Below are 16829 nucleotides of genomic sequence, written 5' to 3' on the forward strand. Positions count from 1 at the left end.
ACGACTTCACCAACGTTGTTACAAATGGCGGTACGTGCTCTCTCTTTCTCTCCCAAAAATTTAGCAATTCGTTCTATTTATTTAGGCTTAAGTCGAGCGTCTCTCTGCTCTGCACAGAATGAAAGTTTGCTAATAGATGAACCAAAGTATTCCTGGCTGAAAGAACTTGGTCTTAAAGCGGAAAATGACGGAGTATTCAATGGCTCGTGGGGTGGCAAAGGACAGGTAATAAATGTTTTCTTTTTGTAAGCAAAGCTCGACATTGTGGTGCCTAAAGAATCTTACAGCCTTGTTCTTTTCCGTCAGATTGTAACCTCCATATGCCCCTCCAATGGACGACCGATCGCAAGAGTACGCCAAGTAAGATACAGAATGAATCACTGCAGCAGACTTGCCCCAAGGGGATCGGCCCAGGAACCCAGGGGAGATTTGTTCCAATGCTCAACCAAACCTTATAAAATACCTTTGGGCATGGGGCAAAAGATTCTGGCAAATTCCCACACACCGGGGGTAACAAAAAGACAGTCACAGATCATTTTAGTCTTTAGTATCAAGATCCTTGCAGTTGTAGCAAGAAAATATTAGCATGTTTTCTGCCCTATTTTTAGTGATCCATCAGAGTTTCAACAGGGATGTAGATATAAATTTTTATAGGCGGGTATGATGGGCCAAAGGCTCATTTAATCGTGCCAAAGGTACAATTCACTTAGGGGGTGGGGTGTCCAGGGGACATTCACCTCCCGAAATTTTTGAAAGTCTAGACTCTCAGAAACACGTTTTCCTTGATTTTGGTAAGCATTTGAACACAGTGAACACAGATAAACAGATTTCCCACAATAAAGCTTCAGTAAGCTGAGTGTCAACATTTCTGATGGTAATGTTTATTAGTTCAACTAACTAGAGTAAAATATGAAATATGATCAGTGTGCATGTACAAAATATTCCACTCCACTCAGGACTGTATACGTTCTTTAATAAACACTCATACACGTGCAGTCACAATCTCGTTCAATACTCAGTTGTGCAAATCCTTTTTGCTTGTTATTTGATACCGGTCAAAATTGTTCACATGTCAATCAAATTTACACTACACATTCACTTCAGGAATCCTTCGTGATTTGTTGACTCCTTACGAATCACAGCTTGATGTGGCAAGTAGTGAACTTTAGGTGCCTTCTCCAGCTCAACCACCCTCTCTATTACCCCAGCCTCTAGTTGATCTTGAATTATCGACGCATTATCCACTTCCTTTTCCAGTCTAGCGACCTGGGTCGCAGGGCAAGCTCATAGCGTAGTTTACTTTATTTTATTTATTTTTTCCTCTTTTTTTTTAGTTGCTTGGTAGTTATGGGTGCCCCTCTTTCCATGGCAATCTAATGGAATGCCTGTTTCCTGTAAATGACACACTGTTTACAAATGCCTGGTGCACTTCGTCTTCAGACTCAATGATGCCTAGCGTTTCCATATCCCATAGCTTATGGATGTCACTTTCTAAATTTAAGCGTTCTTCACGAGCACACCCAATCAAATTAACGTGCACTGAACAGGCTTCACTTTCATTCCCCGAGCTCTTCATGGGACCTGATAGTACCCACCCCAATTCCGTTTCCACGGCAACAGGCTCATCTGGTTTGCCCCTGATTGTGCACCCTTTCTGGAAGCTCCACAAGTAATCCGCGTGGATTGGTGGGGGTATTCATATTTTGCAATCTCCACGTGACTGTTTTGAATTGTTGAAATTTCAGGCACTACGTAGGCTTCTATCTCAATAACTTTCTGACCCCCTAGTGCACTTACTTTCATGTGTACGACATCTCTAAGCTGCATATCTCGGGAGGTTTGTCCAAACGTACTAATCGCGAGCCAATCTTGACCAATCACTCTGAGCTGCGCGTGCTGAACCACTCTGGCGGTCACGAAGGAGCGATGACTACCTGCATCGAACAAAACCGTAACCTTCCGTGGTTCTCCCTCCCCGCTAACAGCAGCGCATGCTGTTTGTAAGGCTACACGCCTACCCATACCACATGTAAGCTACTGGGACTAGCGTTAATTGGATTCGCAGCTGGTGCAACTTCAAATGCATTAGTTACAGGCTTAGAAGGGCTGTCACATACAGAAATGTGGTGATTTCGACCACAATTGTTACACAACTCAAACGATTTACCCTCTCTCACACAATGTCCTTTCCTCAAACACTTAAAACTAGCAAATTTGTATAGAATGTCCTTACGTTTGTTTATATCAACTACTTTCGGATAGTGTTCATGGGCGTGTTTGCCCAAGCAAAAGGCACAATTATCCGTCTGCTGTCTCATATGCAAGGTAATGTTCGTCGAGGTTCCTTTCATTCTGCTGTCCCTGCTCCAGAATGCACCTTGTTTCTGGTCCTGAGATCCAGCACTTGCGGTCACCATGTGGTCATGGCCTCCATGGACCAGTGTAGGAAATCTGTGTCCCGCGTAATCATCAGTCGGAAGGCCTCAGACAATTTGTGCCGTATGTGTTTTCATTTACGCTGATAGCCTTTAGTCCTCAGAAATGTGTTTCGCAACTATCATACAGCTTTCTCAACCACGGGGTGTCCTTGTCGTTAAAAATGTGTGGCAAATTGAAGATCATTTACGTGCGCTCTCTGAATGGCAGTTTCTTTCCCATATCGTTTCTTTAAAACCTCCATGGCCGCCTTGTAATTGGCTGAAGTGAGGGAAAATCCAGCGATTGTCGATCTCGCTGGTTCCACAACTAAACTCCGCAGGTATGCGAACTTATCTACCCCTGCGAGGCTTTCATTTTTGTCAATGGCACTTTCGAAGGTATCCCAAAATTCCTGCCATTCTTGTATTCTCCTGCTAAACTTCTTTACTTCCAGTTTAGGCAATTTAGGCGACGGTGAACTCGCGGGAAATTGTGATGTCGACGCGTATAACCCGGGGAAAACATTCTGACCTTGAGTTGGCATCTGTTGTTGAATTGGGGGCGGTGGCAACAATTGTTTCAATGCATCTTCCATTCTGTCCATGATTCTGTTCAAATCAGTTCGCACAGAATCACTCCCTTCAATCTCCGATTGCATGCGCCCTTCTACTTCGTCATCGTGACAACTCGCCATCAGATCAATAATTTCTTTGTCCAGTTTCTTTAGTGATTCAATCTTTTGTTGAATTGTTTGAATGTTATCTTTCAAATAAAACGCATCCACAGAGACAGTTCCATCTGCTAATCGTAGCTGCTCCTCTCAAGGATCCTCTAATTTTTATTTTCTTTGCAAGACTAACCTCCATTGCTTTGTTAACGTTCTCTGTACCAGCTGTCGACGGCACCGTCCCATCAGTATTCCTCATTGCGTTGCCTTTCTTCGACTTTCTAGCGTTCTCTGGTCCAAAATCTGGCCAAATCCGGTTCGAGGGACCACTGTGTACAAAATATTCCACTGCACTCAAGAGGACTGTATACCTTCTTTAATTAATAAACACTCGTACACGCGTAGTCACATTCTCGTTCAATACTCAGTCACGAGTACAAATCCTTTTTGCTTGTTATTTGATACCGGTCAAAATCGTTCACATGTCAATCAAATTTACACTACATTCCACAGTCTCTAATATCCGGTTTCCGACAGTGCAGATGACTAAGCGATTCTGTCGTGGAAGTGATGAAGCGTCTTTCAACAATCTCAACTGGTTGTCTAGAACTTGTTGTGTTACTTTAGGCCAGTTTTAAAAAAAATTATTATTCCATTGACCTCAGAATCAGTTTTCTTTCCCCTTTTCCCCACCATATCAAGTGAATTTTGGCCACTACTGGTGTCTTAAGCCAGGAATTCAATATTTGTCATTAACTATTTTGCTATACATGAAGTGTAATAGTGCCGCTGACACAAAGAGCCTGCAAACTAAAAAAAATGGAGTGTTTACGTTCATAATTATCAGTTGCGGTTAAAGAGAACCTAAGGTGCAGGCAGATAAAAAAATTTACTGACATTATTCTACAAACATTTGGGAGAGATAAGTTATTTCTCAGGCAGTTTGTGCCCTTTACAGCCAGAGAAATCACGCTCACAGCCGGGTAATTTTCCCGGCTCCCGGCTACTATCTACATCCCTGTCCAAGCATTAAACACTGGCATATTTTACACTTGTTGCAGATGTATGTCTCCATGAGAAGGAGTTTTCAGAGTTCAGATAAACTCACAGGACTTCAGAATATTTAGTAAATAAATCCCTTACGGGAGCTGGTATATCGGAAGATAATGCCCAAGGGCTGAAAGATTGTCCGAAAAATGAACAGATGGCCAAGAAGCAAACTAAGCTTCGAGGGCCACTGTGAAATTTTGAGGACAATCTTTCAGCCGAGGGCATTATCCTCCGATATACCAGCAAGCCGGAAAGGGGTTTATTTACTTTATAACCCTCCAATTAATTTCTCAAGAAGAACGCACTGAACACTCTTAGATCCAAAAGGGAAAACAAGCCAGCTTTTGTGTATGTGAATAGCAAGATTGCAGTTGACGTAATCAAAAAATGCATGTTGATTGGTTTGCTCGATTTTAATTACACGGTAATTGGAGGAAATGTTGACAGGTTGTCATGTCAAGTCTGCTCTTTATAACACCCTGAAGATCAAAAGCTTGAAAATGTAAATGAAAACACAGTTTTTTCTAAAATAATGTTTTTGCAATTATATTGTTCGAAAAGAGGACAGCCGACGAATTAAAATTCTTTCACAAAAATGCGTAGCATTTTTAGGTGCCCTTTGGAATTACAGCCAAGAAAGTTTGAGTGAGTAAAATCGGCCTTGCATGGACTTTAACGTTGAACGATAATGTAGTTGATTCTGCTGCTGAATTTAGCAAGATCCTTCAAAGTAGCATCTAATGCTTCGTTTAGCTGACTGAAATTATGGTGGTCTACGTGGAGAACATGACAGAAACCGGTCCAGCCCAACATGAATAGCTTTCATGGGATTGCGGCTGTATGGCTTTCCTTCAACTTTTCTTGCGTCCACAAAAAGTCACCTCAACGCACTGGACATGTACATGTACAGTTCCGACAACTCCATGTTTTCAAGAGTGTTTTGGAACCTCTTTTCTTTTCTCCATCATGATGATAAAAATTGGATGAAAATTATATACCGTAGTAGCTTGGTAAAATTAAATAGACTTTGTCACCAAAAATATAACTAACCTTTAGTTTGTTTAATATACACAAAAGAAAACTCAATTCAAAGATGTTGAGAGCATATTTTGTGGACTTTTTCTTGTTGCCTGCATTGTCAACCAGCTTTGTAATTTCTCCATCACTGGCTTCATGACCAATCAAAATTTTAACTTGAACGTTTGCTCGTTTCCTGGTTTTCTTTCGTAGAAATAAAATCAGAGGACGGATATCAAATCGGACAACGGATATTCTCTGATAGCCATCGTCTGATTTGTATCACATGATCAGCAAAAATTAATCGTGGGGTTATAACCAAGAATAGCCAAAAGTGAAGATGCTGACCTCATATTACAGATCTCGGTTTGATCCTTTTATGAACAAAAGTGACATTTTCCCTGACCCACTTAAGGAAAAATATGTTTTGTAGGTTCTCGCTGAAGGTGAAAGGAATGGTTTATCGGAGTTGTGTAAGAGTGGCGATGTTATATGGGAGTGAGACATGGTGTCTGAGGGAAAATGAGAGAGCAATTTTTGAGAAGGACTGAGAGAGCAATGGTGAGAGCAATGTGTGGTACAAAACTGATGGAGAAAAAGAGGACAGAGGACCTGATGGAAATGTTGGTATTGAAGGAAACAGTGGTTCAGATGGCAGAGGCAAATGGAGTGAGAATGGTACGGGCATGTGTTAAGGAGGGATGATGGGCATGTTCTGAGAAAAGCGTTGGAGTTCGAAGTGAAGGACAAGCGAAAGCGAGGACGACGAAAGAAGACGTGGATGACGCAAGTGGAGAAGGAGATCAAGAGCGTTGGTTTGGAGAAAAAGGACGCCATGAATCGAGCGAGATGGAGAGTGGGAGTTAGAAAGATTGCTGACAAAGTGGGGTAAATCCGGCCACCCCCGTTTATGGGGATAAACCCAGATCAAAATTGGATTGATGATGATGATGATGCCCCTTGGTCCATGTGGGTTCCCCAGGCTGGTTGACACTTGACACAAGCCACTGATAAGTTCATTTAATTGTTTAATTATCTTCTACATTATGTGTTGCAATGTTAACAGGAAGGAGCTTGTGGATTTTTTCTTTTTCATTCGTTCTTCTTTTGACCTGTATTAATGCAAGCCCCAGGGGAAGACCCACTCACACCAACAATTTTTTCACTGTGGCTGCAACACTAAACAAATGATTTTCTAAGAAACCAAGATGATACCAAAGAAGCCCGTCAATTACTACCCTGTTGTCACCAAAGTAATGGACATGAACAGTGATAGTTACATGTAAGCTTATTAACACCACTGACACCTTAAAAGGACAGTTGAGACAGTTTTATCAGAACAAAGTTTAACTTAATTTTGTGGCCTTTTTCTGATAAAACTGCCTTTAGCCCAGTTGAAGGCATTGTTGCACTGTGCATTAGCAATAACCAATGGGTGCCTCTTTTTCTCCAGTTCCAATTGCAAGCCTTTTCTGGGGTTGGGGTAATATCAATTATTATAGCTAGAACATGATAATGAAGCATGACAGCCTGGAACAGAGCCTGGGCATGACATGCATGACTGAAAAAGTTCTGTAACCCAATAATGTCCCTCTGGAACCATGGAGGTTCAAAGTTTGGAGGAAGGGCTAAGTTATGTTTGAAACATCACCTTTCAAATTTCTTTATGGTGGTGAATCCTATTGTTGAATGGAGATTGACTCATTGAAGGGTAGACAGGAATGAAAAAGGATGTTATTTATTCTGAAAGACTTTTTAAAAAAATTAATATTGATCCCCCTGGACTCTCTCCTTTAATGCAAGAAAAGGTTTGTCATTTTCCTTGAAACTGATCAGGAGGTTTTGTTGGCTTTAGGGTTCGTTGGAAGATTACAATGAAACAGTAAAGTGTGCTAAGGATGCCTGGAGATCATGGGCAATGGTATGGACCTTACAACTTTAGCAATTAACTGTGAAGGCAAAGTCAAATTATTGCCATTTACTGTACACAACACTTAAGTCAGTGATACATGGTTCAACTTTTGTTGATCAACAAGTGCTGCAGTGTGTCATGTCATGTTGAATGTTGAAATATGCCATTCAACACGTTGAACGTTGTTGAACGAAAATAGAGACCAGCTCTATTCCATTCAACACGTTTGTGCAACATTGTTCAACATTTGTTGAGCAAACAAAATTTAATGTTGCAAGATGTTGAACCCGGTGTCATTCATGATTGGCTTTAGACAAAAATTAAGAAAGGGATTCATATTACATAGCCTTAGGAGGCAAATGAGAACAGATTTATACAATGCATCTCATCAAAATTCATGTAATGCAGGTCTCAAGACAATACTGTAGACTCTATAACTATTGCTTATGAGTAATATTACAAGGACTAAATAGATGTTATTAAGTGTGGATTATACAAAAATGTTGGGCATTCATGACCTCTGTTATTTTGCTGCAAATTTTCTATTTTTTATAGCATCCAAAATCATACATTCAAGGTACCAGAGAGGTTGAATTGTTTTTCTCAATAATTCATTTATAGAAAGCCCAAAATTTAGTTGCACAAAGAAGAAGTGTTTAAACAATAATGAAGAAATTATACCTTATTTTTTGTAAAGTGATTTCCTTGGTTACTGCATTTTTGTAGGTGTCCAGTTTTAGATAATTAAGATTTTCCATGTTCTGTTGGTACATGTGAAGATCACGTTTTTATCATGGTCTGTACCATTTAATCTATTATATGTAATGCAGTCATAGTTTGAGAATTAGAGCGTAAAATTAAACTTGAAAAAAATAACTACAGTTTTGTTTGTATTATGTAATTATAATACTTCTTATCAGGAATGCACTTTATTAATGCCATCTTGAGAATGTGTCAGAATACATTGTAATAATAAAATTATTATTATGACGCTTCAGTTTAATGTAATAAGAGAATGTGTCAGAATACAGTGTAATAATAATATTATTATGATGCTTCAGTATTGATATTGCAGAATGCAGTTGTAATGAAGACATACATAAGAATATTATTGACCAATCAAGAGTACATACTCCGATTTATATTAGCACCTGTCGTGAGAGGTAATCTTATTACATTAATCTTAATTAATAATGATATTAATTATTATTATTATGTATTGCTTGAGATGAATCAAAGAAAAAAAACGTTTTCTAGACACCTGCTCCAAAACGTGGTGAAGTTGTTCGACAAATAGGACAGGCATTAAGAGACAACTTGGAAAACCTTGGAAAATTGGTAAGTTTTCTTCGTGGATTCCATAACCAACTGCAGGATTTTGAGCTTCTTTTTGAGTGTTCACAATTTGCAAGTCAGCGAGCCATGCAAGCCAACATGGTGAACCATGTGAGTCAACATGTGAGTCATACAGTTATTGAAAGCTAACCATTTTAAAACGGGTGCTTATAAGACTTAAATATGGTTTATCAGCTCTATGTGAAATGGGTGCTTATAGACTTAAATGCGAGACTCGCATGGCTTGCATGGTTCGCAGATTGTCCAACCTTCTTTTTATTGGTTTGCTGTTTTCAGAATCAAAAGTGGAAGGGGCCTCACTTGTTATGCTGCATATAAACAGTAAATTTAAAATGAGTTGTCCTGACCATACAATGAGCAACATCCTTTCCATTTTAATTATTTATATAAACTCCATACATTCACTTTCCTTGCCTTCCTCTTCGCTTTTCTTTTGAGGACATTTTTGTTTTTAAATGGGTTAAAATTGATCTGAATCTGAACTGTAAACTGCCTTTTGTACATCTACATGTTACTGGTTGTTTAATAGTAAAGTACATGTATCACAGAACTTACTGAATTATAATTTGGGTAGTTGAAAAATTAATGTGAATAGTGTGATCCCTTAGGAGAAATCACTGTCTGTTCATATGTGATTATTATGAATTGGGTTACATTGAGTGAATACCGTACATTGTTTAATATCCTGCAAGTGATTAGTAAAGTAAATAAGTAAGTAAGTAAATTAGTGTCATTATTACATTAATTTTACCCTTGGATTCATGTTTTAGAGTAGCTAGTAGCTAATATGATTTCTGAGCATTGAACAGAACAACTTAGAATCCCACATGGCTGGGGGCAAACCAGTTAGCTATTTTACAAGTGCAGGAAATTGAACCAGGGACTACCTGGAACAAATTCAACAAGTGGTCAGAACATAACTTGAACGCGTGATCTGTGGATCTCGAGGCAAGCGCCCTAACCACTGGGCTGCACTGCCTCCTCCTTTTACCACGTGTAAATTGATTTAATCCAGATTTTGGGTAATGTTACGACCTCTCAAACAATTATAATTATTACTCATCCATGATTAATTTGGGTTGCAGTTTGAACAAAAGCAGTAACAATATTTATAACATCCGGTAATTATTATTTTAATAGTTATGTGTAATAAATATTATTGATACTATTAATATTCAGGGAGTTTTGATACAAGATTATGATACAAAATCTGTTTGCGATGCACAGTACAGGTATAGTTTATTTGGGATATGGACGTTGATGAACTTGAGGCAAATTTCAGCAAGGAGGAGGCCCGAGATGGCGCACTGTGGTGAGAGCACTCGTCTCCGGCTCCCACCAATGTGACCCAGGTTCGATTCCCAGACTTGGCATCAAATGTGGGTTGAGTGTTTTTGGTTCTCTACTTTGTCCTGAGAGATTTTTCTCCTGGTGTACTCAGCAGTGTTGTGTCCCCAATATTAGTGCTCCAGTGCTTAATACAGTTGACACTTAATTAATAAATAAAGTTCATTTATTTATTAATTTTTTTATTCATCTTACTGTAGATTGCCCTAGAAGTAGGAAAGATTAAGCCTGAAGGTGTTGGTGAGGTACAAGAGTATGTTGACATCTGTGACTTTGCTGTTGGCCTCTCAAGGATGATTGATGGAAAAGTGCTACCTTCAGAAAGTAAGATATGCTTTTTGTATTTTGTGGTACATCATTTAAATTAATACAGTGTGGGCAAGCCTTCCAAGCTAAAACAATAGAGAAAACACCTTTGTTCCTTAAATTTTACCTTCCTTCTACAGTACCGCCTGAAAGTATTGACCCCTTTACCGCGTCATTGCCGTGTCACCCAGTCGTGACTTTACCTCAGTATTCCTGCGGTAGGCCGATTTTCTGCCGAGGGAAATTGACGGCTAGGCTCCAAAGTTCCCGTGGGAAAGTCAACCGAGGTAAACCCTCGGTTATTAAAATTCCACGGTAGAGTTGTAAAGGGTTTCCGTTGACTTTGTGTTTCGATAAGCCAGATTACAATGTTGAAATCCCACCGAAGAACAGGAACTGAACAAGTTTCGGTTGAAAATTGCGAACATCACGGAGGATCATAGCCACTAGTCATGGACCATGGCTGCCTTTATTTTCCTTTTACATGCGAAGAGAATATCCGTAGCCAGAAACCTTCTTTGCAACATATTTTGATTGCAGTGATTATTTCGAATACTTCTTGTGGACTGTTCATTCAAAGGTTCGACAAGTAAATTTCGAGGATGCTTGTCCTGCTTGCATGGACTTTGTCGTCATCATTTCAGTTTATTGGAGAATAATTAAGTCAGCTTGTTTTTTGCAGCTCAGCGCACGGAACATACATTTATTATCTTGATATCTTGCAGCGGGAGAGGGTTTTGACAATATATACAAAACTGCAAGCTTACATGTCCAGGGTCTGGGTGACCCTACTCAAGCTAGATAGTGTCGCTAATAACTGTCCAAAAGGTTACTATTCCAGATTCACTTTAAAGTGACTGAAATATTGGGTTGCTGGTCACGGAGAATTTACAGAACACATTCAACATATATCCTCGAAAACCTTGCATGACCAACCATTCGTTGTTCAAAGTAAGACTTACACTGTATGTAAATGGTCAGTGTAAAATGCAGACTGCAGACCGGGGTTAAAATGCAGACTGAGGTTATAATTTAACTGTTGAAAAACCCCAAACCCATTAGAAATGCTAACAGTTAAGCCTAAATATTGTTTGATATTACACCTCATTAGGCCTAAGGTTAGCATTTCTAAGGGGTTTGGGCTTTTTCAACAGTTACGTTATAACCTCAGTCTGCATATTACCCCTGGTCTGCAGTCTGCAGTCTGCAGTCTGCAGTCTGCAGTCTGCGTTGTACACTGACCGCTTATGTAAATATCATTCTTGCGGTTTACTATTGCAGTATTACTTTCCAAGTTGTTTAACAGTAACAAATTACAGAAAGAAAAACATTCCAAGGAAACAACCCAGGATACATGTATCAAACCCCTGAACTAGTAGAAAATTATTTGATCTCAACTGAAAAGATTGTTTTTGTGCTCTGGTTAACATTTGATTATTGGTGCACATCGGTGTGGCTTAGGGACCGTTCATTATTTATCGGAAGGGGGGGGGGGGGGGGCTGAAATTTTGGCCACTAAAAAAGAGGGGGTCCTGGAGTAATTGCTGAATTATGGAGGGGGGGCCTTGAAAATTTAAAAAGGTCAATGTTCAAAATGGAGAAGTTAACCTTTTGTATATGAAATGCCTGGATGGTAGCTGAGGAGGTGCAAAAATGGGTAGACAATGAGTACATGACTGGTTACAAGTCACAAAAAATGGAGAACATTTTTTTCTTCAATGAAGAACATTTGTCAAGTTATCAGAAGTGCACCTCTGACAATGCCAGAAAGAAGGTTCCAGGGTCATGCTACAGTACATAGAGAAAATTGCAAATTTCCAGAAAATTCATTGTAAGTGTGGAGAACTGGAGAGTTTATTAGAGAGGGATGCAGAGAACACCTGGATGGTACTCTTTGTGATTACCGTTCAAGTCAATGCTGGATTGGGCCTGAACCTTTGAGAGTTCCTCAGCCAGTTCCAGACCAGGCCAACCCTCCACACTTTCTTCCTGTTTGGAGAACGCCTCTCAACAATGATCAAGGCAAACCAAGATCTGTTGATGACTACCAGCCTTGGGTTCAGATTTCCCGGCTTTTTAAGTCAGGTTCTTTAAATCTCGAGAACAATGCGGAAGGCTATTGAGAACTTCTCAATGCAATATGCGACTGATAGCAATTTAGTAAAAAAGGCAATTGAACAATTTCTTGACATCAAGCGACGAGAAAATATCCGAGCAAATCAGAGGAAATTAAATGTACAAGAAAGAAATAAAAAAGGCTACGGCAAATATAATTGGGAGGAACTAACAGTGAATGGAGGATTAAATAAAGTAACTCTTTCTGAATTAGATAAATATCTGAACTGTCATCATCTGTCAAAATCTGGGAAAAAGTTGGACAAAATTAAGCGTATCACCTGTCACACGTGCCGATCAAACACTGGACAAGTCCAATCGTTGGTTACAGCTCAGCCGATATGTGGTGAAGACACAGATGCCAACAGTGATGACTCGGAGAAAGAAATTATAGAAGAATTTGGCAGCTCAGATGACGCATCGGATGGCAAGCTACGTGTACACCCCCAGTTAATCACCACCACACGCAGCGGAAGAATGGCAGGCTCGTGGAGAAATATGTTTATTTAACAGTATGCTAAATTTAGTAATTATGTTAAATCATATTTTATAGTTGGGGGGGGGAGGGGGCATTGAAATTATTCCCCAATAGCATAGGGGGGTCCTAAAAATTTTTTGCTTTATTGAGGGGGTCTTGATAAAAATAAAATAGTTTTTTGGAAATTTTCACCCAGTCCCCCCCTCCGATAATTTAATGAACAGTCCCTTGTGCAAATTCATCACGAGTGACAGCTGGCTGCCAACAGAGTTACTCATGAAAGCGCAACGTAAGCAGGGGAGCAAAGATGGTTCGAACATCAGACTATGTCAAGTTAACAATTATGTCGTTCTTTAGGCGAAATTTCAAAATTTCCCAAGTTTATTTCGCTTGCTGGTTTTGCATCTTTGTAATTCGTATGCAAACGATGAGCGTTCAGATAATTTAGAGACTTCATTTCTCCACTAATCACAGTCTATTCCTAAATTTGTTTTCCATGCGCAGTCAACATGCTGCAATTGCTACATGTGTATGATTACACATAACAATTTATTGCTGATGAAAGAAAGAGATGAAAAAAGAAACCATTCTTAAATCTTCTGGTCTGGTCGTACGTCTGGTCTCAAAATAGTACTGGCAAAGGCTCCGGTACTTCGCAAAAATGTATCAATTAAAATGGAAATTTACCAAGTTTCACAATAATATGTGGAAGGAATACTTGCCTTTCACCAAAATGGAGATGAGAAGACGAAGACAATCACACAAGTTTGAATTCCAAGTCTCCAAATAAAATAAGGAAGGTCAGCCTTGGACGAAAACAGACACAATCGAACCTTTTTCGAAACCAAACAAATTTCTCACACACACATTCAGTATTACAGCTTGGATAGCAATACATGTAAGTGTTTCGTTGGTTGGATAACACAGCTGTCGCTTACACTGTAGTTAATAACAGTATCTTAATTTGTATCTTTACAGTAAAGAAGTCTACGGTTAAATACATTATGTAAAGATAATAAAATTTGAGTGACCTTACGGAAATCGCACACTTTCTCATCTTGATTACAATTTCTTGCTTTAAGAATCGATTCTTCACACCATCTAAAACTTGACATTCTTCTGCTTATTTCACAAGTGCAGCAGATCATTGTTCTTTCCCACGGAAAGCCTCATCTTTTCTCTCCCAGCAAAGTTCCCGCGGCAAATTGCACCTCGCCTTTACCAAGGGAAAAATATTTGCATACCTCGGTGGCGCGCGGCCACCACCCGCGGCAAAGACGAGGTATTGCTTCATCCTGAGGGGTCAATACTTTCAGGAGGTACTGTAACTCCATTAGCTTCTCCAATTGTGGCATCCTCAGCATTTGTTTTTTTTTTTTCTTACAACAAGAAGAGAGAGTGGTGGTGCTTCAGCCTACACTGACTGGGCTTGTACTTAAACAGTACTATACTATTCCCTTAATGCAGTCTACAAAATAAGTTATGGGTGAAACCCTTGGACTACTTCACTCATTCTATTCCCCTCACGATCATGGAAGTGTTGTCTTCCAACACGAGGGAAGGAGGGTTAAGGCAAATTAGCTCTGATGAGTCTTGAATTTGACACTGCAAGAAGGTTAGATCCAGCAAAACATTAAGAATTATTATAATCAGCCAGGATAATACATTGTACTGTAGAAAAGGCCTGTAATCAAGGTACACATACAATTGAATAGGATTAATTATTATTATTAACTGCTCTGTTTCATGGTGTAGCAGACTGCAGTACATGTACCTTTTATTTGAATTAGACTAGCCTTAACTATGAGCAGTCTTTTTTTCCCTAAAGAATTTGAGAAAATAGCAAATGCAAAAATGCAATTAGTGGTACATTGTAAATCCCCGAGCCATGGTGAATGAGTACTCACAATCTCAAATTTCACAACAGGCTTAAGTTTATCATCTAGATAAAATTACCTCTTGGACAGAATCCAGTGACCAGTTCCCTCCAGCTTTCACCAACTTTCCCCAAGTATACAAACGCTTAGGCTGCCATCCCCCTGCCTTGTTTTACATTCCTGAATTTAGACAAACAGTCTGTTTTCACTAATGTTGAGGTAACCCTGCCAATGGCTGTATTTTGTGTCAGGACCTGGCCATGCTCTCCTTGAACAGTGGAATCCAGTTGGTCTGGTCGGAATCATAACTGCATTCAACTTTCCTTGTGCTGTTTTTGGATGGAACAGTAGCATCAGTATGGTGTGCGGAAATGTGAATCTGTGGTACGTGTTCACAATGATTAGTGTCATCTGTGATACTGAAAAGGGGGATAATTTGTTAACATAATAAATAAATTATTTAAGAGCCGTTTTCAAAGAGCCTTATTCTTGTGGCGGCCATGTTGGCCATAGACAATGGATTTTGTGCTCTGAGCCTGAAATGTTTGGGAACGAGTTTCAGGGGGGGGGGGGGGAGCAAAACAAAATTTCTCAATCCTTCTGGACTCAACATGGGCGCCGTGTGATTAAGGTCCATTGAGTGTCGTAAAACAAATACCAAAGTAATTACTTTGACCAATAACAGCAGGTGCAAACAGCACAATGAACCAATCCAAATTCGTGGCAATACCATGTAACTTTCTCAAAGTGCAGGAAAAATCACATGTGTAAGTCGCGATTGGTTTTCTTTCTCATTGGTTGGTTAAACCAATCACTAAGCATAGCAATTGCAATCACTTAATTACTTTTGACAGTCATTTGAAAACTGCTTTTAGACTAATAGCAACCAATTACTTTGAATTAGAGCTGATTTCAACTGAGTGTCAGAAGTAATTAGATAATTACTTTGGTTTATGGTTACTTCACGCAGTGATTGGTTCAAAGTTCTCGTGCCAAGTTTTCCAACCAATCAGAAGTGAAACCAAAACCAATCGTGGCTCGTGCGTGCACATTTTCCCGCGGTTTGTGTCGGTTACGTGTAATTGCTTCGAGCTTTGATTGGTTTACTGGATTGCCTCCGTCCTTTTTGATTGGCCAAAGTAATTACTTTGGTTTTGGTTTAACAACACTCAATTGAAACTCACTCTAATTCAGCCAATTTAATACCAAGTGACATTAACCCATTGACCCCTCTGGCGCCCTTAGCACGCCCCCAGTCGACAAGGAAAATTGTCCGGTGTTAGACAGAGTAAAATCTGTCAATTAAGTCTCACTCCCAGGGGTCAGTGGGTAAAAAAAAACATCTTAAGTTTATGCATTTGCCATTGAGAAAATTGAGCATTCATTGTCATCATTGTTGGGAAAGGATTGGGTAAGTCATCTGTTGCCAACACCTTCCTTCAATTTGGGTCAGGATTAAATACTGTAAATAAATGAGTTATTATTTGTTAATTGCTTCTCTACTCTACAGCTGTACTTTCCCTGGTTACTCCAACTCATCTGTCCCATGAAAAAAAAAAACATTATTTTGGTTTGATTCAGTTTCATGTGCTTTTAGTGCTTTTGAAAGCACTAAAAGCAGTAGTCTCCCCATGCAATATTTTTTTAGTAGAGCACCTGTGCAGTGTTACAGTACATGACTATATAACCTTGAATCAATGATGTGATTTAATATTAGTAAATTGTAAAGAACATTTTAGTAAATTGTTAGAACATTTTAGTAAGTTGTAAAGAACATTTATTCAATTGGTAATTTAATGGAAAAGTCAGTTAGTATTGTCATTTGCAACTTTCTATTGACAGGAAAGGTGCTCCATCAACTCCTCTTGTCAGTGTTGCTATTACAAAGTAAGTATTGGACAAAGGCATACATGCCTTTTGAAAGTAAATCTTGTTGAGATGCATAGTTAATTTTGAGTTTCACTTAACAAAGTGTCTGGAGCTCAATAATGCGAACTACTTTTTTGTAACCAATAGGTAACAAGTATAAGTGCGACAACAGGTTTTCCCATGGCAATTACGAAAGTTAATGAAAAATGCAGCTGTCTCAGCCCATCCATTCAGTGTTTAGAAATCTTCCTCTCCATCAGAAGGTTTATAACATCTACACAACCAGCAAAGAATTTAAATACTACACATGTACAGTTTGAAAACTATATTTTAACAAGTTCATGCCATCATAATCTGCAGAACAACAAACTACATTGTATTATTAAGCTTGGCTAATAGTGATTTGCACCTTTTTGA

The 16829-nt window shown here is 39.2% G+C and overlaps 1 protein-coding gene across 2 annotated transcripts in view; it reads left to right on the forward strand.

Moving 5' to 3' along the window:
* LOC137992812 (alpha-aminoadipic semialdehyde dehydrogenase-like) overlaps positions 1-16829 on the forward strand; it is a 26081-nt gene continuing 9252 nt past the window's right edge. Inside the window, exons 1-8 of one of the 2 annotated variants that reach the window (XM_068838345.1) lie at positions 1-30; positions 118-225; positions 307-360; positions 7008-7073; positions 8322-8402; positions 9968-10091; positions 14795-14927; positions 16386-16430. In XM_068838345.1, the coding sequence (XP_068694446.1) occupies positions 25-30; positions 118-225; positions 307-360; positions 7008-7073; positions 8322-8402; positions 9968-10091; positions 14795-14927; positions 16386-16430 (617 nt within the window). In that variant the 5' untranslated portion in view covers positions 1-24. Of the gene's footprint in view, positions 226-306; positions 361-7007; positions 7074-8321; positions 8403-9967; positions 10092-14794; positions 14928-16385; positions 16431-16829 lie in introns of both variants that reach the window. The other variant, XM_068838344.1, reaches the window with a different exon arrangement.

The sequence above is a fragment of the Montipora foliosa genome, chromosome 2 (genome assembly GCF_036669935.1).
Source record: "Montipora foliosa isolate CH-2021 chromosome 2, ASM3666993v2, whole genome shotgun sequence".
In the NCBI taxonomy this organism is placed as follows: domain Eukaryota; kingdom Metazoa; phylum Cnidaria; class Anthozoa; order Scleractinia; family Acroporidae; genus Montipora; species Montipora foliosa.